At 44.0% G+C, this 27,884-nt stretch overlaps 5 protein-coding genes across 6 annotated transcripts; 2 read left to right on the forward strand and 3 right to left on the reverse strand.

Annotated features, from left to right (window-relative positions):
• Nucleotides 1-94: 94 nt before the first annotated feature.
• LOC109644040 (zinc finger protein 260-like) lies at nt 95-3,505 on the reverse strand. The gene is made up of 3 exons (XM_020109325.2): nt 3,261-3,505; nt 2,447-2,623; nt 95-1,860 (listed from the first exon to the last, which is right to left on the reverse strand). The coding sequence occupies exons 1-3, from the start codon at nt 3,382-3,384 to the stop codon at nt 290-292; spliced, it is 1,872 nt and encodes a 623-aa protein (XP_019964884.2). The 5' UTR covers nt 3,385-3,505; the 3' UTR covers nt 95-289.
• Nucleotides 3,506-4,570: 1,065 nt separating this feature from the next.
• Nucleotides 4,571-7,615, reverse strand: g6pc1a.2 (glucose-6-phosphatase catalytic subunit 1a, tandem duplicate 2). Its single transcript, XM_020109321.2, has 5 exons — nt 7,283-7,615; nt 7,088-7,197; nt 6,597-6,717; nt 6,130-6,245; nt 4,571-5,460 (listed from the first exon to the last, which is right to left on the reverse strand). Exons 1-5 carry the CDS (start codon nt 7,513-7,515, stop codon nt 4,958-4,960), a joined length of 1,083 nt encoding a protein of 360 aa, XP_019964880.2. The 5' UTR covers nt 7,516-7,615; the 3' UTR covers nt 4,571-4,957.
• A 1,254-nt stretch (nt 7,616-8,869) lies between these two features.
• g6pc1a.1 (glucose-6-phosphatase catalytic subunit 1a, tandem duplicate 1) lies at nt 8,870-11,232 on the forward strand. The gene is made up of 5 exons (XM_020109322.2): nt 8,870-9,232; nt 9,323-9,432; nt 9,925-10,030; nt 10,137-10,252; nt 10,504-11,232. The coding sequence occupies exons 1-5, from the start codon at nt 9,015-9,017 to the stop codon at nt 11,004-11,006; spliced, it is 1,053 nt and encodes a 350-aa protein (XP_019964881.2). The 5' UTR covers nt 8,870-9,014; the 3' UTR covers nt 11,007-11,232.
• Nucleotides 11,233-13,186: 1,954 nt separating this feature from the next.
• On the reverse strand, nt 13,187-17,260 carry psme3 (proteasome activator subunit 3). Its single transcript, XM_020109324.2, has 10 exons — nt 17,058-17,260; nt 16,025-16,057; nt 15,853-15,915; nt 15,559-15,663; nt 15,407-15,455; nt 15,163-15,281; nt 14,912-15,048; nt 14,718-14,772; nt 14,069-14,155; nt 13,187-13,948 (listed from the first exon to the last, which is right to left on the reverse strand). The coding sequence occupies exons 1-10, from the start codon at nt 17,097-17,099 to the stop codon at nt 13,868-13,870; spliced, it is 771 nt and encodes a 256-aa protein (XP_019964883.1). The 5' UTR covers nt 17,100-17,260; the 3' UTR covers nt 13,187-13,867.
• Nucleotides 17,261-18,150: 890 nt separating this feature from the next.
• nbr1a (NBR1 autophagy cargo receptor a) lies at nt 18,151-27,790 on the forward strand. Of its 2 annotated transcripts, XM_069517396.1 has the most exons (22): nt 18,151-18,460; nt 18,791-18,853; nt 18,950-18,968; nt 19,514-19,536; nt 19,852-20,034; nt 20,252-20,329; nt 20,430-20,653; nt 20,920-21,039; nt 21,296-21,595; nt 21,939-22,098; nt 22,506-22,754; nt 22,861-22,962; nt 23,439-23,514; nt 23,638-23,748; nt 23,873-24,052; nt 24,157-24,324; nt 24,449-24,603; nt 24,765-25,198; nt 25,428-25,513; nt 25,631-25,718; nt 25,845-25,944; nt 26,267-27,790. In XM_069517396.1, exons 1-22 carry the CDS (start codon nt 18,359-18,361, stop codon nt 26,453-26,455), a joined length of 3,210 nt encoding a protein of 1,069 aa, XP_069373497.1. In that variant the 5' UTR covers nt 18,151-18,358; the 3' UTR covers nt 26,456-27,790. The 2 variants fall into 2 exon arrangements, with proteins under 2 accessions (XP_069373497.1, XP_069373498.1); XM_069517397.1 differs by lacking the exon at nt 21,296-21,595.
• Nucleotides 27,791-27,884: the final 94 nt, after the last annotated feature.

Raw genomic sequence — 27,884 nt, forward strand, 5'->3', positions numbered from 1 at the left:
CTGGATTTTCATGTCATGTCTGTGGATTCATGGATCGTCTGAGCTCCACTGAGGAACGTTCTCGCATCTAAAAAAAAAACCTTAAAGACTCAAAGACAAAAGGACACATTTATTTATTATCTTAAATAATAAACTGTTGTAAATTACAAAAATAATAAAAGCTGTTCAGTGATTATAACTCAAATTCAACCTGTGACATTGATAAGATGGAAAACTGAACATTAAAACTATTTTCTTATGCCTCCACACCAACGTCAGCCAGTTTTCTGGGTTTCCATCCGTCTGTTATTTAGCGTTGAAGAGTCGTCATCTGCGCAACTTGATCCCCGTGAGTCTGAACTTGTCTTTTCAGATCCTCTTCCCTCGAGGGTCGCTTGTCGCGGACTCTGCAGCCGTGCGTTCGGTCTCTATCGTGGACGCCCATGTGTTTGGTGAGCGAGCTGTTGGCGGTGAAGCTTTTCCCGCAGATGTTGCACAGGAACGGCTTCTCCCCGGTGTGCGACCTCATGTGGATCTTCAGCCCACCGCTCTTGAAGAACTTCTTGTCGCAGATAATGCATCGGTGCGGGAACTCCCCCGTGTGGATCATCATGTGCGTCTTCAGGGTCCCCCTCTGTCTGAATCCTTTTCCGCAGATGCTGCAGAGAAATGGTTTCTCGCCGGTGTGGATCCGCATGTGATCCCTCATGCTCTCTTTAGAGCTGAAGCCCTGACTGCACACGCTGCAAACATACGGCCTCTCACCCGTGTGCCTCCTCATGTGTCCCATCAGGTTTCCGTTCTGAGCGAAGGCTTTGCCGCAGACGCTGCAGATGTACGGTTTCTCTCCCGTGTGGGTTCTCATGTGCATCTCCAGCTGTTGGTGGCCGTCAAAATGTTTCCCGCAAACTTCACAGTCGTTGGATCTGATGTACGTCTGCAAGTGAAGCCTCAGGTTCTCCTCAGTCGCAAACCGTTTCCCACAGACGCCACAAACGTCTGTGTCCATCTCGTCTTCCTGCACGTGCTTCAAAAAAGAGGCTCTGTAGCAGAAAGACCTGCCGCACACTTTGCAGCAGTATTTCACGTGAGATAAATCCTGGTACCTTGGTTTTTTCGGTTTGTTTGACGCCGGGATTTTTGTTTGCGTCTTTCTTTTTTTGCTCTCATCTTTATCGCTGTCCACATCCTCGCCGTCACTGCCTTCGCTCTCCTTCCAGTCCTCGTCACTGTCCCCCGCGTTACTCTCAGCGTCTGCCTCCGACTGTTTGTCACTTGCTTCGACCCTGCAGATGTTCTCCTCTCTGTGGGTTTGTAAATGAAACCTGAGGCTGTCGTGAGACTCCAAATGTTTTCCGCAGACTCCACACAGGTCGCTGCTGTGCTCGTGCTGAAGAACGTGTTTCAGAAAAGAGCGTTTGTAGCGGAAAAACTTTCCACACACTCTGCAACAGCTCTGTCCTGCAGTCTGACTGTTGTCTGTCGTAGCATTTTTCCTCGTGTGCGTTTTTATTTTCTTCCGGCCGGCGTCGTCCTCGTGGGAAGCCCCGTGGCTTTGTCTCGGGCTCTGAAGAGTTATTTTCTTGTTTGATTTGAGCGTTTTCTCACTCGGCTCTTTCTTGCTGTCTTTATTTTCGCTCCCAGCTTCTGAATTTCTCGACGACAGCACACACTGTTCCCCGCGAGTCTCTGTTTCCGTCAGCGTCGAGGTGCCTTTCTCCACCATTTGTGTCGGGTGAAGATGTGAAGGCTTAGTGTGGACGAACTCAGAGTCCGTCTCCGTGGACGCGTCTTTGAACTGCGGTGAACCTGATGTTTTCGAGCTGCTGCTCTGCTCACGTCTCTGCTGCTCGGAGGAAACGTCCGACCCACAGAGTCGATCTGAAGAGGAAGTTCAGCATGAAGAGAGAGCAACAACGTGTGAGTATGAACTGAGCTCAAATCACACAAACACACTCACAGCTACAAAAACGATTGAAAAGATAAATACAGAAATTCTGTCACACAGCTTGTTTTGTGTTTCTTAAAAACACAAACAGCTGAAAAACAGTGAAGCAGAAGAATTCATTTATTACCATGTTTATTAACTAAGAGTCTGAGACGATGACTCAGTGGAGAGAAGGAGAAATATTTAAAATGAGTCTGCAGAAACAATCGAGCATAAATGAAACACAAGGTTTTAAAAATAAATGAGGGTGTGAAATTGTAAATGGAGCATTTTCCTTCATGGAAATTCATCTGAAAATCAATAATCACTAAAAGAAAAACATTTTAAAAAAATCATTTTTTTTTCTATCTGAACCAAATCAAATGTTTCTTTCCTGGAAACTTTCAAGAATTTCTTACAAGGAAATATCAGACAAATAAAAAAGTTTCCCTAAATATTTTATTTAATTTTAATTTGTGTCAAGTTTTTACAAGAACGGCTGATGGTAAAAAAAAAAAACATGATTCAGGTGAAACGTACCTGAGTCCGTCTCAGTTTTCAACGTGACGTCCAGGCGCTGCTGCTCGATGTCGTCATGGGAACGGGAGATATCCGCTTCATAATCACTCATCATTTTCTCCAGGATCCTAAAGATGTCGTCCGCAACAACCGACAGTCGCTTGTGCACGACGGCCCTCTGGTGCTCAGCTGACGTTTCTGCAGGAAGTACGGGGAAAAAACCACAAAATGAAATCGTAACGAGACAAATGTCAAAATAATTCAACTGCACCCACATTTTTCAAAATTCAGGACATAATTGGGTTTGACTTTAAATTCAAAATGAATTTAGGTGACTGGTTTCATTCAGCTGGTGGAAAGTTTATCAAGAGGTAAAATCAATATATCACAACTAGAAAAAGACAGAAAACACAGAAAAATAAACACGAAGACTGTAACAGTATAAATAACAGTAATTTGTAAAAATCACAATCAATGAATTCATTGACACAAACATGAATGGACGCTGCATTGATGATTTATTAATCTCTCTTTTTATGGAAAAATAAGTCAGAAGTCTCATTTTAACTTCACGTAATCTTTCACCGAACCACAGACATTTAAAATCATGTTTTATTATTTCCTGACATTTTAAAGAAGTAATTAAATATTCAAGAAATGAATAAACAGACACGAATCAACCACTGAATAAATAGAAATGATGGATTCACACGAATCGATGAGTGAAGTTCATTAGAGACTCGAGGTTTTTCAGGGATGTTGAATATTTTTTAATCAGACAAACTGTTTGAGAATCGTTTGCTTGTTGAACTTGAAGAACAGAATGTGCACAAACCAGAGTTCTTCTTCATCATCATCTTCATCCTCTTCATCATCTTCCTCTGCAGCACGTGGACTATCTCCTGCACAGCAGCTCTCAGTCTGTCGCTGAGCGGAGTCTTCATCGGCTGCAGCTCCATCCTCCTCCTCTTCTTCAGCCTCAGGTAGTTTCACACCTTCGACATTTTTCACCTCAACACACACACACACAGGCACTCTGCAGCTCACTTCCGGTCCACCTCTTCCTGTCCGGGTGTGAATCATCTGCTCGGCCCCCCCACAGCGCCTCCGATGGGAGTCCTCCAGTATTACACACTTCTCAGAAAACGTTTCTCACTGATTAATGATTAAAATCTTTTTTCAAACTAAATATTCATATTGAATATTTTCTAGAAACTAAAAAATAAATGTTGCAAAGTTTTTAGAAACAAAAATAAAACACAGTAGACATTGTGAGAAACAATCATATAGATCATATATAATTGTTTGGAGACTAAAGTACTTAAATATACATATTACATGACAGTTTCTTGTTGGAAACAAATATGTTGATTGACTCAATGATTAATTTGAGGCAGATCTGAATCATTCGCTGTGTACTTTTGTAATATCTGTGTTTTTTTTGTACATATGCTTTGTTTGTCTTCCTGCTTGCTTTACTCTACTTTATCTCAATGAGATCAGATCAAGTGAAGGTTTTTAATGCATGTACAGATACAAGAGATTTAACCCGATGATCTAACTGAAGAAATAATCAAAACAGTTATTCTCCTATAAATATATTTATGAGACTTCTCCTAAAGTTGACAAATTATTTTACATTATTGGCCATAAACTTAACTGAGTCTTCTCATCCTTCGCAAAAACCTAAAAATCTTAATTCCCAGATGCTACTAACTTTATTCTCTGTTCATCATCCTGTTTCACAAACCTGTCCATCTATCGAAAACCTTTTCTTTGTCACTTCTGACACGGGAGGGATTCATTTGCATCAAGGGTCACATGACTTTCTGGCTCACTAAACAACAATGTTGTTTTGCGTTCGTCCACGGTGTCACGTGTTCAGCTCACTCTGCCGGCCTTATGTGCACCGACTGACAGACGTGTGTGCATCTGTGTCATCGCTGCGACGTCGGGCTAAAGGCCGCAGCGCTGGTGCAGTCACGGTCAACACAAAAGTTAACGATGTTGGTTTAAACATCAACAACTGTGGTACTGCTACTATTTGGTAAAATATCTGAATATTTGATTGAATATAGGTAAATATTGACCAAAGGAAATGATATCGTGTCATCGTGTGATGCAGTAAAAACATGAACCGGGTCATTTAATACATTTTCAAGATTTTTATTAAAAAATATTCAAAACTGTCTCAAAAATATTTTGTGTAACATTTAAAAATACATTATTGTTACATTTGAAATAACACATCAAAGCTGTGAGTGAGGGACATCGTCCTCGGACTGAGTTTCAACACAGCGACTGAAAACAAACAGTGACTTGAGTTGATTGTTTGTCCATTAATCGTGGTATTTGTGAATAAATTCAGAATATGTCTTTGGAAGTGCTGCTGGGCGTCCTGGATAGTGCTTTCACATATTGTCACACACACAGTTCAGTGTTCAAAAGGCACCAGTGACAATCTCTCATTGATCTCTTCTGCTTCTCCTGAGAGACACGTTCATGAAGATCTTTAAGATCTGCGTCCACCGCTCACACTCCCTTCTTGTTCTGCAGGCTCAGGGCTCCGTTCACGCAGTAGGGGATGATGCTGACGGTGACCAGAGGCACGGTGGCGCTCTTGCAGAAGGACAGCAGGTAGAAGAGGGCCGCGGTGTGAGTGGGAGGCTTGAAGGAGTCGAACAGGTGCAGCAGGAGCAGGGAGCTGACGACGCAGCCCGCTTTCACCAACCGGCTGCTGCTCTTCTTAGTCTCCGTGTAGAGCGGCGAGTGCAGGCCCAGGCCCAGGCCGAACAGGGTGCCCATGTTCCGCAGGAGGCTGGCGAAGGGCGTGCTGTCCATGTGGACCCACTCGGGCCTGACGCACCACTTGTGGGCTTTCTCCAGGGTCCACAGCAGGTCCACACCCAGAGCTTTGAGCAGCAGGTAGAAGCCGACAGCGAAGGAGGTCAAGAAGAAGGTGGTGTAGAAATACTTCTTCATGCTGGCGCTGTAGATCCACTGGGTTCTGTTGAAGGCTTCAGCCACGATCATACCTGAGAGAACACGTGTTCAAAAGCTCAGGTTAATTATATGTTGAACACATTGTGTTGTTCCCTCTGCAAACAAAGTGATGTTTTCATCCCAATCGTTGGTTTTTCTGCTTGTTTTGAACACAATTACAGAAAAACTGCTGGACCGATTTCCATGAAACTTGGCAGAAGGATGCAATATGGGTCAGAAAAGGACTCATTACATTTTGGTGCAGATCTGAATCAGGGGACGGATCTAGGATTTTTTTTTTTTTACTTTTCTTGAACATTGCAAAATATGGTGTTTTTGTTGTTGTTACTGTTTTCCCAGAAAATAATAAAATGGATCTTGATGAAAAAAGTCTGGTACATTTATGGAACTGATATTTATGAGTGTGTAAAATTTGAAGCATCTTGGATTGGATTTAAGGGACTGTTGGGCCTTGGTGCTCTCCTGATTGATATTCTACTTTCATGTTGATTCTCTCACTAAGGTCTCTTAATATTCACCTTTATCCAAATTGGAATTAATGCTGAGTTAATCATGATTTTGATAAATTTCTTTGGTCACCTCATCGTATAATCCTAACCCCTAAATCCACCAAAGTCCTGACTTCTGAACACAAACCTTCCACCTTCACCGTTACTCTAATTTGTTATTCCATCGTCTACTGACACAACGTGCACGCTGACCTGTGATAACCCCGGCAACGACCTGGTGGGGAAAGTGGGCGGCGATGAAGACCCTGGAGAGACACACACACACCTGGACTCCCCAAAACAGCGTCCACAGAACGGCCTTCAGGTACCTGCCCAAAAAAACACATTTGAACAAATCCCGTCAAAGAAAATACAAACGTCGACACGAGACAGAAGATGCTTGATGCTGTAAATCAGTCCGGCTTCATGCCCCATCACAAAAAAGTCGACTTTTTAAAGCTGTAAAACAATCAACACAGTTTTCTTTGCTTATCATGAGAACTTAAGCTGCCTGGACGTCAAAACAACCCATGGGAGAAGATTCAGTTCTCAGGAGTCAATGATCAACCAGGGGGACAGATAGTGTGTCCACAGTGATAAGCCCTGAGTGGAAAACAACCCTGACATAAGCGGTAAAGTAAAAGTAAAGTTGATTCTCTCGGACCTCTCAGAACACTCACCACTCTTTGTTGGTGGATTTCTTGCTTCCATATTTCTTCTTGCTGATCATGAGGGCGAGGATGGAGGTCACCAGCGTGTAGTAGACACCAGCGGCTCCCATGGCGTGACCAGAGGGGCTGCCTGGACGGATCAGAGGCTGATTAGCTCAACTCAATGCTGGGCGACAGACCAAACTTTGCTTTGCTTTAGAGACGGTGGTGAAAATACATTTGCTCAGGATGGTCGGTCTGTCACAGGGGACAAATACTTTTACTTTTAATACTTTAAGTAGGTTTTCATGATGTCCCACTTCATAAATATATATTTAAACAGTTCTGGAACTTGAAAATACTTGTAAAAGGGTTTTTTACTTCCACCACATGACAAACAAAATCTTAATATAATGACAAGGCTGGATTACACAACTGTCCAAAATTTGGAGACAATACATGGAGAGTGGGAAGAACTCGTTTTTTGAATCCATGCATGCAGGTAAAGTTGGATTTCTCACCTGGCCCAGTCTCACAGGTCATGGGGTACTGCTCGATGTGAGGAGGGACGGTGTTTGCATAGTGAGCCGTCTCGTGGACCCACCAGTAAGGCCTCTCCCCAAACAGAATCCTGCAGAAAAAACAAAAACAGGACCTCAGTTCTGAGAAAATTGAGAATATTTAATCCCACAAAGTCCAAGATTTACTCGACTCACCATTTAAACACCAAGTTCAGCCAGTCTCCGATCACGGCCACCCAGATGAGCTTGATGCCCACGGAGGCTCGCAGGTGAAACCAAAGCGGGAAGAAGATGAAGAAGGTGTTCCTGAGGTCTGCCGCCCAGGACACCCAGAGAAACAAGCCCTGGGCGTCCTGGTAGTTGGTCTGCAGGTAGTGGGTGCTGCTCACCCCAAAACCCTGCAGGGCGTCCATGACAGCGTTCAGCATCTTGGCCTCTGCAGCCGGGAGAGAAATCTCAGTCTGGAGAAGAGTGAGTGAGTTAGGGACTGTTGCTATCAGTGACACAGCTGGTTGGTTTTATACCAGAGGGACCCACTACCCAAACGCATGCTCCTGCTGATCTTTGGACCTTGCACATGTGCAATAAAACAGCGGGAGTCAGGAGAGTTTGGGACGTTTGTCACACAAACAAGAGAGAAAGATAGCATGAAAGAAAAACGTCAATCGGTATCTTTCTCACTGAGGTATTGTTCTTAACAGAGAGAGGAAGTGGACCAGCGGCTCTTTCACAATTGTGACTTAAATCGAACCCATCATCTGCAAACCAACAGTTTCTCTAATGGATTTTGTTCTTACTTGTGCCACAATATATTTCTGAACGTCACAATTCTTTATTTCTTTGAGTGAAATCCCCAGTGAGGACGTTTACCTCTGCCAAGGAGGTCGTGTTTTCGTTTTGTTTGTCTATTAGTTTGCACAAAAACTAGAGGACGGTCTGTTTTTAACTCACTCGAGAGAACCTGTTTTGTTATTTAGCAAAAACTAGAAGACAGATCACCATGAAACTGCAACATTAGGAAAGAACCCAAAGAATTTTGGTGCAGATCCAGAACGAGGGCAGATTCAACTAATGTGGTATTTAGTTTGACTTTCAGAGAATAATTCGTGCTTCTTGACGACTTGGGGACTGACATCTATGAGTGTGTTCGATTAAAAATCTGAATCTGGTGAATCCAAAAGTGACAATGAGGATACTTTTTTTTTTCTGCTCCAGCCCTCAAGTAATAATTTCTCAGTTACACAATAGTTTTTTTGATGATTGGGTGAAAACACGGCTCCTCTCAGAAAGGTGGAGTAACCCAGTTGTAGGTTGCATAAGGACATCAATGATTAAATGAGCGGACTGAGTCGGAGCTGTGGAGATAGTCGGTGATAACACAGGAGAAGCAGATTGGCAGGTTGTAGGTCGAACACAAGTGCTCTGTTATGACGACTATGTCTGACAGGGACATACCCCCCGCCCCCCCCCCCCCACGTTTTCTCTTGTTTCCTGGGACACGTTGGTCGTGATTGTTTTCTCTCATCAAGCACAAGGAGGACAGGAAAGGATAAATAGGACAAAAGCCGTTAATGTGACGCAGCAGATACATTTAGAGCCAAGATCAATGGATTTCACAAGCAGCTGGCGCACTGTGGGAACACGAGCTACGTTTCTCTTTCGTTAATCAAAGAAAAAAGAGATTTTCCTAGAAACCCGTGGCCCTTCAGAGGGGCGGCAGCTGATTTCCGTAATGATGGGTTTTGGCCTCAGGGGCCTCGGGGGGTCAAAGGTTAAGGAACCGTCAGTACCGTCCCAAAGGCAAACAAATGTTGAGTAAAGTCCAGTGTGGATCACACAGTGGCTGAGCAGAGGGAACAGCCTGAGAGAACTTGGTCCTAACCAACAACACCCCCGACTCGGTGCACCAGGTCTGGGCTGCGACATCATGGATCTTTTCCACAGCTGGGGGGTTGAGCTGGCCGTCCACCTGCAGACCAGATACAGCAGCTACGGGGGCATTTTCAACCTGGCGTCCACGGTGGCCGATCTGCACACCACGTTCTTCTGGTTGTTCCCGGTGTGGTTCCACCTGCGCAGGGACACAGGGCTCAGGCTCATCTGGGTGGCTGTGATCGGGGACTGGCTCAATTTGGTCCTGAAATGGTAATCTGTCCTCATCGGATAATAAAGTCCACATTAACAAGCAAGGTCCAAAGAGAGAAAGTGGTAGTTGAGTCTTCTTGGTTTCTCCAGGGTTCTTTTCGGGGAGAGACCCTACTGGTGGGTTCACGAGACCCGGTTCTATGGAGCAAATCCGGTTCCTCCTCTGCAGCAGTTCCCCTTCACATGTGAGACTGGACCAGGTAGAGAACCGAGCTGCACAGGATCACTGTCTTTTCTCCAGGGATCTGTTGGAGTGATGAGACTCATCGTTGATTTGTTTCCTCATCATATCCGAGGAGTTCCTGGTTTTCTCTGAATGAATGAACATAATCTCAAACCTGATAAATTAATTATAAACTCCTGAACCTTTGGCCTCTCGTAGTGATTTAATATAACATCTCCTGGTTGTCAGCAGTTTGTAACCAAGTGCATTTACTCGAGATTCATTCTGCTGCTTCACACTTTAACGTCTCTGTGCATTAATCGATTGATTCTCTAGAAAAAGAATATTCAGCAGATTAATTGTCCATAATGAGTTACTGAAAATAATAAAGATCCATGTGACCTGAGTGGGATTTATTAGACTCTTCAAGATATTATTCAAAACGTTTCGCTCTAAAACGGGACATTAGAAACTGTCACTGACGAATGAACCTGTTTCAATCTGTTAAAATAAGAGTCTGCTCTTGCAGGAAGTCCATCAGGTCACGCTATGGGTGCAGCTGCCGTCTGGTACGTGATGGTCACAGCGCTCCTCTCTATGGCCACAGAGCAGCGATGTAAACCTTTACTGTACAAGTGAGTCTGTGTTATCGCAATAATTAGCTTCTATGAGAAAACGAGTGTTTCTCTGAACCTCTGGGGTCCGTGTGCTCACCTTCAGCCTTCATTCCCTCCCTGTCAGACTCCTGCAGATGGGCCTGTGGATGCTGATGGGCCTGGTGGAGCTGGTGGTCTGCATGTCAAGGGTCTACATGGCCGCACACTTCCCACACCAGGTGATCTCTGGAGTCATCACAGGTTAGTCTGGATCAAAACATCACGACAAGAGTCAAACTGACTTTTCATAGATTCATTACGCAGATAAGTTACGGATAAATATTTTGAGTATTCAGACGTAACCAGGTTTTTTTGTGCTTTACTTGAGGACTACATTTCAGAGGGAAATATTTTACTTTTTAAAAGTAAAACCAATGTATTTTAACATGACTTGAATACCTCTTCTACGGCTGTGATCTTGTTTGATGGACCTGCCTCTGGTTTTGTGTCAGGTGTACTCGTGGCTGAAGTTGTCTCCAAGGAGAAATGGATCTACAGCGCCAGCATGAAGAAGTATTTCTTCACCACCTTCTTCTTGACCTCCTTCGCTGTCGGCTTCTACCTGCTGCTCAAAGCTCTGGGCGTGGACCTGCTGTGGACCCTGGAGAAAGCCCAGAGGTGGTGCGTCAGGCCCGAGTGGGTCCACATGGACAGCACGCCCTTCGCCAGCCTCCTGCGGAACATGGGCACCCTGTTCGGCCTGGGCCTGGGCCTGCACTCGCCGCTCCACAGTGAGAAGAAGAACAGAAGCGTTGCTTCCAAGGCGGCATGCATTGTAATCTCTCTGATCCTGCTTCAGCTGCTGGATGGATGGACATTCTCCTCAGGAAACCACATGACTTTCTATTTCCTGTCTTTCGGAAAGAGCGCTGTTGCACTTTTAATCCCAACCACTGTGGTGCCGTCGGTTCTGTGCAGGATTTGCAGAGGAAAGAAAGAAGAGAAGAACTTGTAATTGAAGTCAATTATTAGTTTAGTTTTCTTCTCATGAAGGACGTTGAGGGGTTTGTTTTGGATTATTTCTTGGACTGAAGCTGTTTTTACAAAGAAAGAGGTTTTTCCATGTTGACCAGATTTGTTTACGACAATATGTTATAAAAAAAAAAAAATACTGAGCTCCTCAGCAAACTTTCCGTTCTCTTTCAGCTCATGTGACGAATAAACGATGCGGCTGAAACTAATCTTAAAAGAGTCATGCTGTTTTTAGTACAAGGTTTTCTCCGAACGTCTAGGATTGAAACTGATTCATTCTCAGGAAGGAACAACCATTAAATATTAACTAACGCATGCCCCTGTCACTCAGCAGTCCCACAGGGTGACTCTGCCTTTCACCTCCGCCGAGAGCTTTCAGAAGCGACGCGGAGGGTCAAGGGGCAAAGAGTGTTGCAGGCAACACGCGTGATCCCCTGAGGTTTTAAAATCCGTACATTGTTCAGGTGACGTATCAGGGAAATTTCAAATGTGTGGTGCCGACACCGGCAGGACTTACACAACCGACACACAACTGAGAATTAATGAATCCATTTTCATCCAAAATCAATGAGGTGATAAAAGTAGAGAAAAGACGAGTTGTGGTGGTCGTCATCGCACTTTGAATGGAAACACGGTGACAGCAGACAGGGCCACGGGGAAACTGTTTGATGACATAATAACCGCGGTCGTGTGAGTTTCCCAACCAGCAGATCCCAAGTCTCCTTTTCAGCCACCGAAACCTTTTCCGGTGCTTATCTCTTAAGGATTAATCTATATGGTGCTGCTCTGTGGGTGGGTGATAGAGACACGGGGGAGGGAGGGAGTCGGTGGGATCAGACTTTACAAGAACATTGAGCAACACTCTGCTGTTTACATTTACGACACCGTGGATGTTTTTCTCAGGTTTGCGGATTTTAACCTCTTCACTGTCTCATCAGGAGAAACTACAACAAAATCCGCCTCCATGGTCAGATGTAGTTCACGTTAGTTAAACACCGACTCAATACTGGAATTACACCCAAAATACATTTAAAAAAAAAATATACCCAAAATGAAACATTTTAAATACGAAACTGAATATTTGTTGTTGGGAAATCAACCCCAACAAATCAGTATTGTATTGTATACTGCATATTTTGTGTATTTACTCATCTTATAACAGAAGTTCCCAGGTTTTTCCTCTTAAAAACTCTGTATGTACAGTATTTGATTTATTGCACCTCGTGACTTATCTCCCGTCTGAACCTCTCAGGTACTGAAGGTAAATAATAGTTTGAGGTTCAAAGTGGTAAAATATTACCTTTAAATGAATCAATCTGAGTTGCATCATTATTTTCCCCTTATCTCCTTTATTAATTATCTCATAACCCCTCGTGTTTATCTTGTGACCCTTTGGAGAGCTGAGGTTGGGAACTATTGTGTCGCAAGTTGATAAACCAGCAACGTGGAAGTTTCTGTTTGAACACACATATTCTACAGGGGCAGGTTTCCTGTGCAGGGTCAAGTACTCTTGATATTTGAAGCTCATTCTGTTGATAAAGATTCTGTACGTTTATCATTTCGAGTGGCGGGACAGACAGAAGAGTCAAAGAACCTGTTTGTGACATAACTTGAGATAACATTTACGGATAAACCCGGAAGTCGTACAGCACAATAAACAGTGTTTTTGAACACGAGCAGTGACATCTGGATGTGAAGAGTACTGTATTTATGTGAGTGTATATACAGGTGGCTGCTGTAAAGGTAATACACCCTGCCTACTCCACGTTTGTGGATGGGACATGGACCTGACAAAGAACATGCCAAATAAATTATTCCCAAATGTTTCTGTCATTTTATGAGGGTCAGATCACACCAATGAATATTTGAGGGTTATTTTGTCCAGTAAATTTTGTTTTACTTCATAATTAACAGCTGAGACTGACTCACGATTGGTCGACAGGACTTCCGACAGCGGCAGACTCTGGATCTGAGAAATTTCAGCTTGATTTCTGGATCGTGGGAGGAAGTGGAGATGTGTCAGCAAACTTTTCATAATCTATGGTTGTAATGAGGTATTTTAATGTTTGCAGTCACAAAAACTTGTGTATGAGCATCTTGACAACAAACAACTATCTGATATTTCATTAAAAATGTTTGCAACCACACAAAATATTCAACATCTTTATCAAAAAATGTTTTATTCAATAGAATCAATGACGCGACAGAAGAGATGCTTTGGTGACTTACATGAATTTTCACTGAAAACCATCAAGTCTGTGAAACCTACAACCTGCTCCATAATCATATTTGTTATGACTATAATGTGTAATGTGCAGACAACGTTAGGAGAAAAAAATAAAAAAACAGCTTGTGTTGCATTTCCTCTAAACAACGTCCACAAGATACAACAGTCGAATAAACAAAACCAAAAACAAGTGAGCGACATTCACTGGAGCAGCGGCCGGGACACGAACGACTGCTTTGAATTCTCTTAATTCTTTTCTTGAAGAGCTTTGAACGAAGCGATTTCACAAAGTTCTGAAGACAAAATGTTTCATTAAAATTAAAAAATACATTTGTCATTATTATCTCCTGTTTTTATGAGATAATATTTATGTCTTCAAAGGGTTTAAAACAAGAAAAATATTTTACAATTAAAACAAACAAAAGAAAAAAAAATGAACCTGTGTGTTGTGTCCATGTCTGAAGCTACGTTTCTGTAAAGAGCTGTGTTGATTTGTACTGAAGTTGATGAATGTCTAGTTGTCGTCCTGTGGACCAGGGCCAGGCTACTGTGGCTCGACAGGCATGGCAGCGAGGGGACGGGGACAGGGGGGGGTCTGGGCGGTGGCTGGATGAACATCAGTACAGGGCTTCTGCGTTACTGCTTCGAGGCCTCTTGATCTTCTCAATGTTCTTCAGGATCATATCGTGTAACGTTACCTTCATTAGAAAAAGAAAAGACTGTGATCATGGGGGAAAAACTATGTATGTAAAAATATGTGAAATAACATGTGAGCTGCGTGTTGTTAATAAAGTTAAAGAATAAAGATCATGACGTACGTATTGATTTCTGAGCTCGGAGACTATGATCTTCAGACTGATGTATTCCTTCTCATCAATCTCAGTTACTGTGCGCCGATAGTCCTCCTGAAGACAAAGGTTGATTTGTTAATTAATATTTAATGACTTTAAAATACATCACATTCAACAGAAACCTGTGACCATTATATATTTTCATTCATTTAACTTTTCTGCCCCTTCGTATGTTTTAAAACAACATTCATGTGGATAAAGATCAAATATTGTACTTTTAAATTAATCCCATTAAATGATCAATATAAAAAAAACCTCTGGTGCAGCGCTGCTGAACGTTACATGAAACAAAACTTCTTAAATAAAACATTAGATAACAAACTTCTTCTTAATGAACAGGAAGTTCGATAACAAGTAAAGATAATGAGGCTTCTTTCCTGGAGACCCCTGGAGCTAGCTTTAGCTTAGCATAATAAATACAGGAAAAACAAGAATAGATGGTGAATGAGTAGAGAATAAGTGAGAAGTTGCCGCGTCTCCGCTTGAGAAATGTCTCAAACAACTTTTTTCAGCAAAAAACTGAAAGCATGATCCAGAACTTCATTATAAAAGAATCATGTACAATGTTGTACAGCGTTTTACTGCATTCTGTGTTTTTGTAGTATATTTTACTTACCACATGTGGATATTTTGCTATTTTAGAAACCAGCTTGGCCCTTGTGATGTAATATCTGAGGAAAGCAAACAGAAAATAGTAAACTGGTTAAATTTACACTTAAAATCACAAAGACAAGTGAAAAACAGAAACTACAGCTGGTAAGGAGCAGCTCCATCCTTCTACAACACAAAACAATAAGAATCTCTGCAAACCTTGATATCTGGTCGAGATAAGATGCTGCCTCGCCCTCAACTGTTCTGAGTTCAGCTACCGTCTCCTCCTGGATCGACACACCGAAGTTGTTGCCGTCCTCTATCCTTGGGATGAGCAGCTGGACCCACATCTTGACCTGCAGGAGAAAAGAAAACTGAGGAACGCAACATCTGGAACGGTATCAGTCAAGTAACTGTCGGGGGGGGGGGGGGGGGCACACGATGCAGTGATGTTTAAAGATGTTACTTACTGTGTTACATTTCTCTATGAGTGTCCTGATCTCTGGCTTGACCTTTTCAATAAGATCAACAAGGTTTGCGTTGCTCTTCATCATCCCACCAGGCATGACGAACACCTTGGTGCCAGTCACTGGGAGACCGGAGAAGAGAAAGTGAAGCCATTTCAAACATATGAGGAGCAGAGATTATTATTATGTATAAAGAGGTTGATGTCAAACCTTCTAATAAGAAGAAAAGCTTATTAGTTGAACTCACCCATATCTTCACCACCTCCATCCTCCAGCTTCCTCTTTTTGGCATTTTGCTGTAACACATAAAAACATGTTTAGGCACAGCTGCTCATGTCTACACACTGCAGCTACTTTGATGGCAGAGGACTGAATTTAACTTGAAAGATGGAGCCTCACCGCTTCTAGTCCATCATGCAGGTTTGAGAGCAGGATGGGGTCTGGCACCGTCAGGTTAATATCCGAGTGGATCTCCTTCAGCTCAGTGATGTTTATGATTGGATCCTAAATGACAACAAGGATTAGAGACTATTTTGAAAATGGAGTGAACTTTTCAGTCATTACTTCCAAAGCATAAAAGCCAAATATTTGCAGTTTCAACCTTCCTAGAATATAATAAGTGTATTTAGTGAACACGTGTTCAGAGACGTGAGAATACACAGTGTGTTGTCTCTGAAAGAACACGTCACTGACCTTCAGGAAGTGATCAAGCTCCAGCAACTTCTTTGGGAAAAAATTTGCAACTAGATCTTCTGCCTGAAAGAAACAAAAACTTATGAATGAGAGATGCTGGAAAACCAAACAGTTTTGAAAACTGTGTGTAACAGCGAACGTAACACATTTATTTTAAAAGTTAGATACTTACTTCTGCAGTGATACGTTCACGGAATGCATCGACCTGTAAACACAGACCAAGAGCCAAAATATCAGACTGACGTGAACAAAGGACAGATTAACCTTTACCCTTTGAAAAATGGCCCCTTAACAAAGAGAAAGGGCCACAGAGGCCACTGTCTCACAGCACATGCACTGGAACAAAACTCAGTGAACATGAAGGTGGAGTCTGATCTACTTATCAAATGTTTGTAAACATGAATTATGGGTAATTAAGATGGCGATGTATTTATCAGAGGTCTGAGGAAAAGTCTTGCACTTGAAACATCACAACAACGTTAAGAGGATGGATGACGCCTCTGTCCACAGCATCATCATCATCATCACAGTCAGGCCCAGACACTGAGATATCTTAAACAGCTTTCATGCAAATATCAAAACATAGAATTATCGAGTAGTAGTAGTAATAATATTTTCGGAAATGTGAAAACTTTAAACCCAGCGCTTTCACTGCTCCTATCATTGTATGACTCGTTCTGTCTCCAGATATAAATGTGTAAACACATAAAGAATAAAACCAGATGAAGCAGCGTGTTGCTCTTTTAGTTTGTGGATGAATGTGAATGTTGTTGATGGTTGTCAGTGAATATCTTCGCTGCACTGTCAGGTCACATGTCATTTATTTAAGAGCAGTATTCAAACACGTGGTTCATGAATAAATCGGATGGAGACAGTTAGAAACTCAGATGACGTGACGCCGGTAACACTGCAGCTAGCTTAGCGGCTAAGGCCCGCGGCTTCACGCATGTGCTCAACCGCACGATCAGCTGTTCGCGAGAAACACGCGGTGCCGGAACGCAAACTTCTCTCCGCATCACCTCGCGGAGCTCCACGTCAGAGTGACACGTCACCCGCCCGCAGGCTTGACAGGACGAACCGTGAGCATGCGGGACACGGGCCGGTTAGCCACCGTTAGCATCGCACGGCATGCTACGGCTTGAGGCTAACATGCTAGCCGAGCGAACGGGGGCAGGTCGTGCGGAGTTTTCGGAGTGAGGCCTCACCTTGGTTTTGATTTCATTGTCCACCTTGAGGAGTGAAGACATCTTCTGGGGTCAAACGAGCGAACAGCGATTGTCCCAACGGCATCAAACTCACCTGTGAACGAGCAGCTTGTTGCTTGTCAGCCACACTTTGCCGAGCTTAGTGATGACGACATCGAGACGCGACGTGACGCACCGCTTTCACCGCGCATGCGCGAGTCGTCACCGGAAACTGACGACGATCGGGGAAGATACCGTCCGGAAGAAAATTAAATTAAATTAAATTAAATTAAATTAAATTAAATTAAATTAAATTAAATTAAATTAAATTAAATTAAATTAAGTTTTGCTGCTGATCATATTTACACTGACTTCACATCACTGTTGGAAAATATATTGTTTACATACATAGAGAATGAAAGGTCAATTATTTTCAGAACATTTTATGTCCATAAATCTTAATTCCAATATAGAAACCAACTTTTACAGAACTGTCCATTTATATCAATCAATGCATTTCATCCACCTCTGATTGTACAAATAAAAAAGCTTTTTATTTAAATACTTCTCCTTTGTATTGATTTTGCCTTTTCAATCCCCCTGGTGTATTTATGGACTGAATAAGCATGGCCTTATGTTCAAGATGTGTATATCTTTATATATGTCTGTCACTGAATGACTTAACCAAGTTAATTAAAAAAAAGACCTACTACTAGTTTAAGGTTTCATTAATTCAACGATAGAAACTGAAGAAATCTAACTGTGTGAATGTGATATTTAAATTCACAGCAATGTAATCACGTTATTTACTTCATTGTCAGAATTTACATTTTTGCAGCGCACGTGTCATTAAATCGATGAAGTTGTTTTTCTTCATTTGCACATGTTATTTTCTATTTGCAGTGCGTACAGCGGAAACCCTAGAATTCTCTCAAGATATTTTGACTTCCCTTTAAAAGAGAACATATTTCTCAGATATGAAACTCTAATTTGTACGTTATTTATCGACTCATTCATTTTGAATGATTCAAATTATCATTATTACTCAATGTAATTTCTTTTTTTTTCTTTTTTTTTGCACAATGTGGCTTGTTATCTGCTTTTATTTGTTTCCCTGTGGTTGCGCTAGGTGGCGGTACTGCGCTTTACCGCGCGGCCACAACACGCCCGCGAGAAGAGGAAGAAGAAGAAGCAGCAGCGACGTCACCGTATTTTTCTCCTCGACGCAGCTGACGATGTAAACAAGAGAAGACGGTCGAGGGCAGCGGGGATCGAACAGGCCACCGTCACCGCAGAGGATCGCCGCTCCCGGCTGCTTGAACATGGGGCTCCCGGTCACCATCAAAGTCAACTTCCGGGGGAACGTGAAGAGATTCCTGGCGCAGGACCTGGACAAGCTGGAGTGGGAGTCGGTGGAAGCCTGGGTAAGATGCTAACACGCTAACGCGCTAAAGACGTTGGCGCAGTTTGGCGACAGGAGACGCAGGAGGCCGGGGCCTCGACGCGTAAACAGCCCGAAGGACAAGCGGGTCCCGTGGCGACCGAGCGCGGACGCGACCGGTTCTTCTTATTCTGAAGTTCGCACATCGCGTCACGTTACACGTTTAAAAAAAAAGAAAAAAAAAGAAAATGTGTGCGCAGTTTGTTTTCAGGTGTCAGCTGTGGAGACTTCCTTCACTGGTGTTTGGACACGTGAGGGATTCGAACCGACACACTCCTGCTTCTCTAACACGTCTCTAAAACCCACGTTTCAGATCAAAGCGTCGTTCGGGATCAACCACTTCCAGGTGAAATACTTCGACGAGGACAACGAGGAGGTGAGAGCTCGTCTCCGCGTCCTTACGCGTTTAGAACCACGTGTTTTCCGGTGTTTGGAGTTTCTGGACTCATTCTGGTCTCATTCACTTTTTCAGATTTGCATCAACAGTCAAGGTGAGGTGGTCCTCCAAGTTTCTGCCTCTAAAGCCAACAAGACACTAACAGATATGTCATTTAATAATTGGGTTATAACCACCACTACTACTACTACTACTAGTAATAAAATAATCTGTATTTTATTCTAGCTTCTCATAACACAATCTAAGACTTTCTCTTTCCCTACCATTGGTTTTATATTAATTGGTTAATCAAGAAAATAGTCTCAATGATTTGATAATGAGTTGTAGCTCTAATTCTGATACTTGATTTATGAATAATTTTCTGAGCAAAAACTCTGTGGGGACCTTGTTCTAGCATATTTGTGAGAGTTTGACTCTTTTCTCTGTGTTAAATCAAAGTGAGTTGAATTTTGGGGGGTTATGGGCGAAAAGGACAGTTTGATAATTGATCTGTTGTCTGTGAATATGGTTGAAGCTACAAATACAAACACATGAGCTACACATGCTATATCAGTAAATCACAGAATATAGAAATGTTAACTAGTTGATAGACAAGTGTCCCAATAACTTACTTTTGATTTTGTTTTGTTTTTATTTCAGATGAATATGAAGAAGCCATCAAGGTAATCACTGAATTTAACAGCACATAACACAAGTATTTCAAAAGAAGTAGGAATGTGAAATTCACTCAACCTTCTCTGTAAAAGACGTAAACACACATCAGATCTGCATCTGTTCTGGTGTTTCAGCTTCACAAAGTCAGACAAATGGTAAAGATGTTGAAATGAGAATTGTGGCTAACACTACTAGACAGTGTGGGTGGATTGAATTTTCAACAGTCATGTCATAGCAACGAAACACATACCTATACATGTGTTATATGTGTTTTACATGTTTGGGTTTAAGCCTCCTCTGGCATGTGTTTGTTTTCCATTCAGAGTGCAGAGAAGCAGGGGAACCAGTTGCACATGAACGTATACAAAATGAAAGGGCAGGCCTGCGGAGGCCCTCTAAAGACGGAGGTGAAGGAGCTGAAAGGAGATCTCCGACCTGCTCCTCCATACCCCTCCAGGGTCAAGACTGTGGACAAGGGCACGCAGGTCACCCCGGAGCGAGAAGCTGTAAGGAAGCGTCCTCGCCACTCTGCTCTATATACAAACATATTTCCAGCATCAGTTTAAGCGACAGTTTATCAGCACTTGTGTGTAGTTTTTGTTTTTCTCTACACAAAAAGCACTTCATCGCCTGGATACGGATTAATCACCACTCGTGGCTGCTGTTGAATCATGTTGCTTTAAATATTCATCAACTGATGTCAGTCTCATGTTTTGGGTGTAGGTCACAGTAAAGGACAACAAGGGGACCAAACCAGATGATGAGCCCCCTCCAATGTGGTTTAGATCATACATGGAAAAGGTGAAGTTTCATTAAACGCCAACTTTTTTTGTTATGTGCGACACACTTGAATGTTTTTCTTGTCTTTTAGCTCCTAAATGAAACTCTTCTTGTTTCGTAGTTTAAGGATGAAGTGGTGAAAGAGGTCGTTGAAAGGATGTGCAGTGACTTTTCTGGTCAGTGCTGCACCCACAAGTCCTCTGATGGGCCCCCTGAGCCCAGTGGGGCCAGTGGTGGACCTATAGGACCCAGGCCGGGACCCTCCACCTCCAGTGGGTCCCTTGGCTACACCCCAAACTGCAGTAGCTGCAACAAACTCACCTCTGAAGGGGCGTACAAGTGCAGGTAGGCTTGGACGATCTGATGTAATGAGCAAAATGTTATGATGAAATCCATTGAGGATGTTTTTAAACAGTTTCATTACAAGTGATGCACATTTCCCAAATTAAGAAAATGCTGGTGAGTCAATAAGTGACAGTGATGATGGATTGTCACTTATTTACTTTTATTGATTCTTTAGACCTTTGAACCTTTTATGAGTTCAGGTTTTTACCTGCACTATGTTCTTTAGGCAGCTTTATGAGAATTTATGTTTTTGTTGTCTTCTTCAGTGTGTGTCCATCCTGCATCCTGTGCGAGATGTGCCGACATAGCCATGACCCCAGCCACAACCTCGTGAGAACCAAGACACCTCTCTCCATCCCTGAGCACGGGATGTCTGGAGAGTTAAGGTAAAGGCCGAAGACTCAGGATGAATCCAACCCACCTCTTTAAACCGTTAGAGTTGTTTTTTACCAGCGGTGCAAAGCTTGTTGCTATCACTTCCACATCAATAGAAATAGAATTAGATGCGAAGCACAACTGCAAACATGTTTTTGCCGATAGATTTCTGTAAATCATGAATTATTAGTGTGACTGTGTTTTGTTCTTGGAAAATAAACTTTTGATAGTCAACAAATAGGTGTTCCTGATGACATTTCAAACCAGGTTCCCACGGCGAGGAGACAGGACAGTGCGCAAGGCCGAGCGACAGCGCCTCAAAGCAGAAAGGAGGCAGCTCAGAGCAGAAGTGAAGGAAATCAAGAAGAAACTGAGACTGGAGAAGAGGGGGCTGCAGTGGAGCGGGCCCTCTACCTCAGGCAGAGCCAACCTGACAAACATGGCCTCTGCGTCCACCCAGGTCCCAGCCCTGCCCCCCCCTGCTGACTCAGAAACAGCCTCAGGTCCAGCCCCAGCCCACGGTCCCATCCCCGCCCCGGTCCCCGACCCCCAGGCCTCCAGTCCAGAGTAAGCGCCACCCCGGAAGGGCGTCCGACAGTGCTGGGTACCTCGAACCCAGCATGGATGCAAAAAAGTCTTTTTTTTCCAAGAAAAGAAATCAAAATATGCCATCTTTGTAATCTAGTCTGTAAAAGTGTATCGCTGGCTGCTCTGGGGTGGTGGAAAATGTTGGAACTACCTCAATGTGAAAACTGCTGCTGCTTCATAGATTTTCTAAGAAAAAAAATGCTTTTGAGCTGCAAAAAAAAATTTCTGGGGTCCTGCTTTTTTGATTCGTAGAGAACAAAAGAGATGGGTGTTATGAGAGACCAGGGCTTTTTTCAACAATGCTCTGTACACTTGAAACTAGGGGTCCCGGGGTCTCGCACTCGTCTTTGGTGCCCACTATGGCTGCCTTGTTTCTGGATGAAAATCTGCCTGACGGCACCCGTCTGGAGCCCGACACCAAGTTCATCAAATACTGGAAGATGAGGAATTCGGGCACTATCAGCTGGACCCCAGAGACTAAGGTACCCCTCCCACCCACCGAGAGGACAGGCTCCACTCTCTCTCTGCCCCCCCGCTTCACTCTTTGAGCCCCCACTCAGCTCATTGCTTATCTTCTAACACCAGCTAAGATTTCTTACCTTTCCTGATACAAGTAAAGCTCTTCTTGTCTGAGATGTTTATTATTTGGATTAAGTTGAATCTGTGATTTTTAGTCAGATTTTCAAGTCTTTGTCATTATTTGAGTGTGTGTGCACGAGTGCGTGTGAGCGCGTGTGTGCACGAGAGTGTGTGCGTGTCCCTCACTTCACCGTGTCCATGTTTTCTGTTGTGTAACTTCTGTTGCATGCTGTTGTCCCTGTGCCTTTTCGCATGTGTATATTTCTATTTTGTGTTCTCTGTGTGCGTGTGTGTGTGTGCGTGCACTCAGCTAGTGTTCATGTGGGGAAACCTCGACCTGGCGTCAGAGAAGAAGAGGGAGGTGCCGGTCCCCTTGCTGCTCCCCGGCCAGGTGGGGGTGGTCAGCGTGGCCTTTGTCGCTCCCGTGATGGAGGGGACGTACACCTCCCACTGGCGGCTGGCGCACTGCGGGTGTCAGTTCGGCCCGCGCGTGTGGTGCAGCATCGTGGTCGACCCCGGCAACAGCCGCAGCACACTCGGACAACAGAGCAAAAGACTGGCAAGTCTGCGAACCGACGACACCCTGCACGGCTGCCGTGATGATGTTATTGTGTCCGTGTAATTGTTGGTTGAAGCCTCAACGATGTCGTTGGTTTGTGCTTCAGAAGGAGGAGGTGAGGACAGTGGAGAAGGAGATGGAGCTGAGGTGTGACGAGTTCCATCATGACGATTTCTACTTCCCCTCAGTCGACCTGCTGACTGCACAGGTGCACACTCAGAGCTCCGTCATTCATCAGCCACAAAACCACGTCTCGATGCTCCTTTAGTCCCTGACTCTGTTTACATGGACATTATGATTCTGACTCTTGACCTCATTAGAACATTATTTAGATTAGGATGTTCACTTAAGTTGCTAATTGAATACTTCTTCATATTCCTGTTAACATGTAACAGAGCAGATTCTGTTTATGACTCGTGTTTTAAAACCCCAACCTGAAATAGTTTCTTTTACCATTTTGGGTGTTTTCGTCCTGATTTTGCAAAAGCTAGTCGGTCGTATGTCGATCTCACAAAAACTCCAATATGATGTCACAATGTGACTAAGATGTATTTTAACATAATGCCACTAAGGTCAGAATACTTGATGTGTCTTGCTTCAACTTCAACTCAATGATAAAACCAAGCTACTGGAAGAAAAAAAAAGGAAAAACAGTTTTTAATACTGCGTCTTCTCTTCTTTTAGGATCTTCTCTCATTTGAGTTGTTGGATATAAATATAGTTCAAGAGTTGGAGAAAGTTCCTAATAACACTCCTGTTGGTAAGAAACATAAATTCTTGATAAACATGTAAAAATTACCTATTTTCCAAAGTTGCTTCACTTCACTTTAAATGAAAACACAAGTACAGTGACTCTGTTGTGTTTCCTTCGCCTGACTTGTAGATCTGACGCCCTGTATATCACCTCTGCCCCACGATCCACCACTTCTGGAGAAGGCCATAACTTCACAAATAAAAGAAGACACAGAGGTCACAGGGGTCCGGAAACTTTTTGGTAAGATACACACATCACAAACTGACGGACGAGGAGATGCAATTAGATTTTAAAAAGTTCCTCTGTCCCTAAAGTGAAAAACGTAGCAGTGTCTTCAGAGTAAAGTTTGTTCTGTGTTGACCAGGAGTGAAGCTGAGGCAGCAGAGGGAGATGTCAGAGACCGTGACCCAGGAGGACGAGAAGGAGGAGGAGATCAGCGGAGCCCAGTTCCTGTGTGAGACCGTCATCCGCTCCCTCACCTTGGAGGAAGCCCCCGACCACAGACCCCTGCGCCGGCTTCATCAGAGCAGCCACAAGCCACAGAGTGAGGAGACTCAATCACACAACGTTATTCCAAACTATCTCCACAATTACCAACAAGTTTCAACTTTGCTCGGCTAATTTTTTTTCTTCTGTCAAATATTTCAGTTGTTTCCCGCGGCACAAGCTTTTGCTTTGAGAGAGCAGCGGAGGCCGAGAAGATGGAGAAGGCACAAGAAGGAAACACGGAGCTCTGTGCTCTGAGACTTGAGAGTTCAGCTCCGCCTCCGGACACAGGCCTCAACCAGATCAGCCAAGAAGAAGAGACGAGGCCAGGTCAGAGGACGACTCAAGATTTCAATTTTCCTCTCGAATACACAAGTAGCGCATCTTTTTATCATTTATTTGTGATCCCAGCTCCACCTGCAATATTTCAATGGTCATATTTGTTTTCTCAAAGTTCTTCTCCTGGAACCAGTGACTGAAAACGTGCACATCAGTTCACTTCGTGATACGGAGGATGAAGAAGTTGTGGTTTTGGATGAGATGCAAATCATGAAGGTTACTCAAGAGGAGAAAGACGAGGGTGCAGCCAAAGGAGAAGACTGGGATGAGGTGAGGATGGAACCTTTTAATACTCACACTGACTGATGAAGAAATGGAATCATAAATATCTGCGATGTAGATGAGAATGTTTTCACTGTGATGTGATACGAGGAGTTCGTGTCGTCATTCTCCTGTGATGACGTCTATGACTGTCGCTTTCTGTGCGTCAGGTCAGCAGCCAGACCTCCTCAGTCTCCTCCTGCGACGATTACATCATCGTCCTCCCCGACTGCTTTGACACCACCCGTCCTCTGGGGGAGTCCATGTACAGTTCTGCCATGTCCCAACCTGACATCGCTGCTGCTGCCGCCGCCGAGACCTCAGAGGCTCCAGACGTTCAGCAGCCGAAAGACGACGACTCTGACTGCGAGCCGGGCAGGACGGCGCCGCCGAGCACAAAGCAGGAGAGGTCGGAGGTGGTCGCCGCTGAGGATTTGTCGGTGAATGTCTGGCTCCCACCCGTCCCTCTGATCCACAGCAGCGTAAACCAGATGCTGTGTGCTTCTCAGACTCTGGACGCTGTGACACTCACCCCTGAAGTGGTGCCGCCACCGCCGATTCTGGTCGACTCCCTGCTGTCCCCGCCGGCTCTCTACTCACCCAGGTTAGATGGCGGCTCACCCAAATGTGCCTCAGTCGCTCAGAAGTGTTTTATCACATGCACATCTCAAACAAAATGATGATAACATCTTACTTAAATGGACAGTGTCCACTTCCCCCCAGTGTTCAGTACTGTATTCATGTAGAGGCCACGGATTTTCAATAAAACCTCATTTTTCTCTACCTTCCTCACCCTCAATGTGGTTGTAACTGTTGGTCGTTTCCTGTTTCAGGTCCGAGGCACTGTACCTGGCCGAGGACCCCAGTCCCCCAGCCTGTGACCCGTACGAGCCGCGCCAGCCAAGGGTCCATTTAAACGGTGAGTTCTTGGCTCTGCTCAGGACGAGAAGGGAAACGCAGCGTGAGCTTTGTTTTGAAGACAGGAAGTCAGGCTCTAATATCGTGTGCGTTTGTTATATCCTCCTCCGCTCTGCAGTGTCGTCCGGTCTGTCCCGATCAGCAGGCTCAGCCTCCAGTGCCTTCGAGACCTACAACCCCAGACCCAGCAACGCACTGCAGCCAAGGTGCAAAGTCAGATTTCTTTACACAGAACGTAGAAATATCCACCAAGGAATTTAAAAACATAAAATAGAAAGTGCGAAAGCATTAAAATGTTAAACAACCTGAACACGTCTCTGTCTGTGCAACAGGGGCCAAGGAGGCATCACTGAGGGACTTGTCAAGGGGGCCCTGTCTGTGGCAGCGTCCGCTTATAAGGCTCTCTTCACTGGACCAAACTGCCCAATACAGGTACATCACAGGTGTCACATCACAACTGTCTTAGGATCTTTGTGCATCCGAACATAAATACATTTTCAAATGAGTTCGAGCAGCGTTTTGTGATAAATGTGTGAAATATTTGGCTAAAATCAATAGTGAGACATTTCCAGGTAATGTCAAAGACGTGTCTCGTAGGGACGAGCTCAGAAAGAATGATGACCCGTCTCTGCTCTGTGGAAATTTCATAACCAAAGCATTTAAAAAGCTGCTCGGCACCAAGCTACAGATGCAGCCACAGCAACATTCATCACCTTCTTTCCGTTAATCTACCTTCTCTCTCGCTCACCTCCAGCGAGGCATCGACCCGGCCACCAGGCAGGACCCCTCCATGATGGCCATGCTGCTGGAGATGGGCTTCAGAGACCATCGGCTCAACCAGCGGCTGCTGAGGAAGCACGGCTACAGCCTGCTGCACACCGTCAACGAGTTGGTGCAGATGGCCGAGGAGCGGCAGAACGAAGCCGTCGAGGCTCGGCACTGAGGGGGGAGGGGCGGGGAGGAGGAGAGAATGTATTTGAAGATATTTAGATTATGACCTGTGTGTGGTTTTCCAATGTCCTTTGACTTATTTAAAGACGACACAAAGAAAAGCTATTTATGATTCAGCGACAAAGGGTGGAGAGTTTATTTGGACCAATAGGACAATAAAAATAAAATAGCATTTATTCCTCGTACACCATTGATTAGAATGAAACACTCATGAACGGCTTCTCCTGCCTTTTGCCTTTAAGTTAGCTTCAACATTTGGATGAAATGAAACTATATATAAAAACACTCGTAGATTATTACGGATAGTTCTCGACCTCTGCCATGTCTTGTTTACCGCCGCACAACTTTATTGTGTCGGTTTAAGAAAAGGACGTAGGAGCTTCGACGGGGGGGATTAAGTGTGTAACTCTGCTCTTCATCTTCGTGTTGCTGTTGTAGCTGCTTCCTCTACGCTGGAAAATAATCGTGTCTCGTCAGGGCTCGGCTAGATTCTCCTCACAAGCGGAGCGTGAATATCGTTGAATGTCGTTTAAAAAAAAAAAAAAAATTTCAATTAAAAAAAGGTAGAAATGTTGTGAAGAGCCAGCTCTCGTTTAAGGCGACGTTACTGAAGCTGCAGCGGCCGGAACAACAAGCGTAATATTTCCGACTTTTCTCGATTTATCGTAGTGAAACCTGCCTAATCAATGCAATCTTTTTCTTACTGTTATTTTAGACGTTGACATGTGGAATGTAACCGTCCGGACGGGTCACCGTTCAGACTCCCCGGTGTTTTTCTACTTGCTTCTTAGGAGACGCCTGCATGACAGGTAGAGGCTTTAGAGACGAGTCGTGTTCTTGTGTCTTAGCACAGTCACAGTGGAGACGTCGTGGTTCCACGCCCTCGCCTGCATTTTTCCCCGCGCGTCGTCATGAACCGACTGAACCCTAGCAACCGCCACTTAGCACCAATCCAAGCGTAGACGCCTCTAACAACACATTCCATGATCTCTTAGTGGAACCAAGTATATTCTGTTTCATTAAAAGGCCTTTTACGAAATATACACACGTTGGTTTGATGTTATTTGTGGTGAGTGTGTGTGTGTAGATTTAATTTAACGTACGTTTCTGATTGTTTGAGTTGATTCTCTTTGCTTCTGTTTGTGTGGTTGAGGATTTTTGAACCATATTTTCTTACGTTGAGGATTTTCCACGATTTAAAGAATCAGACTCTTGAGAATAATTCTGAATATATCTACTATGCTCGTCAAATGATTCTTCTGCCACTGAGTGTATTCATCAAATACCCTTCAGCTGTCGATCCACCAATAAAACTATTTGCACATCCCTCTCGTGTGTTAATGTGACTGTGGGTCACGCTGCTGCTGACTGAACATCTGACACACGCTCATTCTGCACTGGGTCACATTATGTCACAAGCA

The sequence above is a fragment of the Paralichthys olivaceus genome, chromosome 21, assembly GCF_024713975.1.
Source record: "Paralichthys olivaceus isolate ysfri-2021 chromosome 21, ASM2471397v2, whole genome shotgun sequence".
NCBI lineage: Eukaryota > Metazoa > Chordata > Actinopteri > Pleuronectiformes > Paralichthyidae > Paralichthys > Paralichthys olivaceus.

What these genes read in the sequence shown, in the direction of transcription:
- g6pc1a.2 (XM_020109321.2), bottom strand. Translation starts at nt 7,515, where the DNA reads ATGCTGAACGCTGTCATGGACGCCCTGCAGGGTTTTGGGGTGAGCAGC. An exon ending in CTGAACTTGGTGTTTAAATG is followed by an intron (nt 7,198 to 7,282) that starts GTGAGTCGAGTA and finishes TTTTTTCTGCAG; the next exon opens with GATTCTGTTTGGGGAGAGGC. An exon ending in AAATCCACCAACAAAGAGTG is followed by an intron (nt 6,246 to 6,596) that starts GTGAGTGTTCTG and finishes TTTTTTGGGCAG; the next exon opens with GTACCTGAAGGCCGTTCTGT.
- nbr1a (XM_069517396.1), top strand. Translation starts at nt 18,359, where the DNA reads ATGGGGCTCCCGGTCACCATCAAAGTCAACTTCCGGGGGAACGTGAAG. An exon ending in TCACCCCGGAGCGAGAAGCT is followed by an intron (nt 20,035 to 20,251) that starts GTAAGGAAGCGT and finishes TTTTGGGTGTAG; the next exon opens with GTCACAGTAAAGGACAACAA. An exon ending in AGCAACGCACTGCAGCCAAG is followed by an intron (nt 25,719 to 25,844) that starts GTGCAAAGTCAG and finishes TCTGTGCAACAG; the next exon opens with GGGCCAAGGAGGCATCACTG.
- LOC109644040 (XM_020109325.2), bottom strand. Translation starts at nt 3,384, where the DNA reads ATGGAGCTGCAGCCGATGAAGACTCCGCTCAGCGACAGACTGAGAGCT. An exon ending in GATGATGAAGAAGAACTCTG is followed by an intron (nt 2,624 to 3,260) that starts GTTTGTGCACAT and finishes TACTTCCTGCAG; the next exon opens with AAACGTCAGCTGAGCACCAG. An exon ending in GAAAACTGAGACGGACTCAG is followed by an intron (nt 1,861 to 2,446) that starts GTACGTTTCACC and finishes CTTCCTCTTCAG; the next exon opens with ATCGACTCTGTGGGTCGGAC.
- psme3 (XM_020109324.2), bottom strand. Translation starts at nt 17,099, where the DNA reads ATGTCTTCACTCCTCAAGGTGGACAATGAAATCAAAACCAAG. An exon ending in TGCATGATGGACTAGAAGCG is followed by an intron (nt 15,456 to 15,558) that starts GTGAGGCTCCAT and finishes TATGTGTTACAG; the next exon opens with CAAAATGCCAAAAAGAGGAA. An exon ending in TATCTCGACCAGATATCAAG is followed by an intron (nt 14,773 to 14,911) that starts GTTTGCAGAGAT and finishes TGCTTTCCTCAG; the next exon opens with ATATTACATCACAAGGGCCA.
- g6pc1a.1 (XM_020109322.2), top strand. Translation starts at nt 9,015, where the DNA reads ATGGATCTTTTCCACAGCTGGGGGGTTGAGCTGGCCGTCCACCTGCAG. An exon ending in CACATGTGAGACTGGACCAG is followed by an intron (nt 9,433 to 9,924) that starts GTAGAGAACCGA and finishes CTGCTCTTGCAG; the next exon opens with GAAGTCCATCAGGTCACGCT. An exon ending in TGTAAACCTTTACTGTACAA is followed by an intron (nt 10,031 to 10,136) that starts GTGAGTCTGTGT and finishes CCTCCCTGTCAG; the next exon opens with ACTCCTGCAGATGGGCCTGT.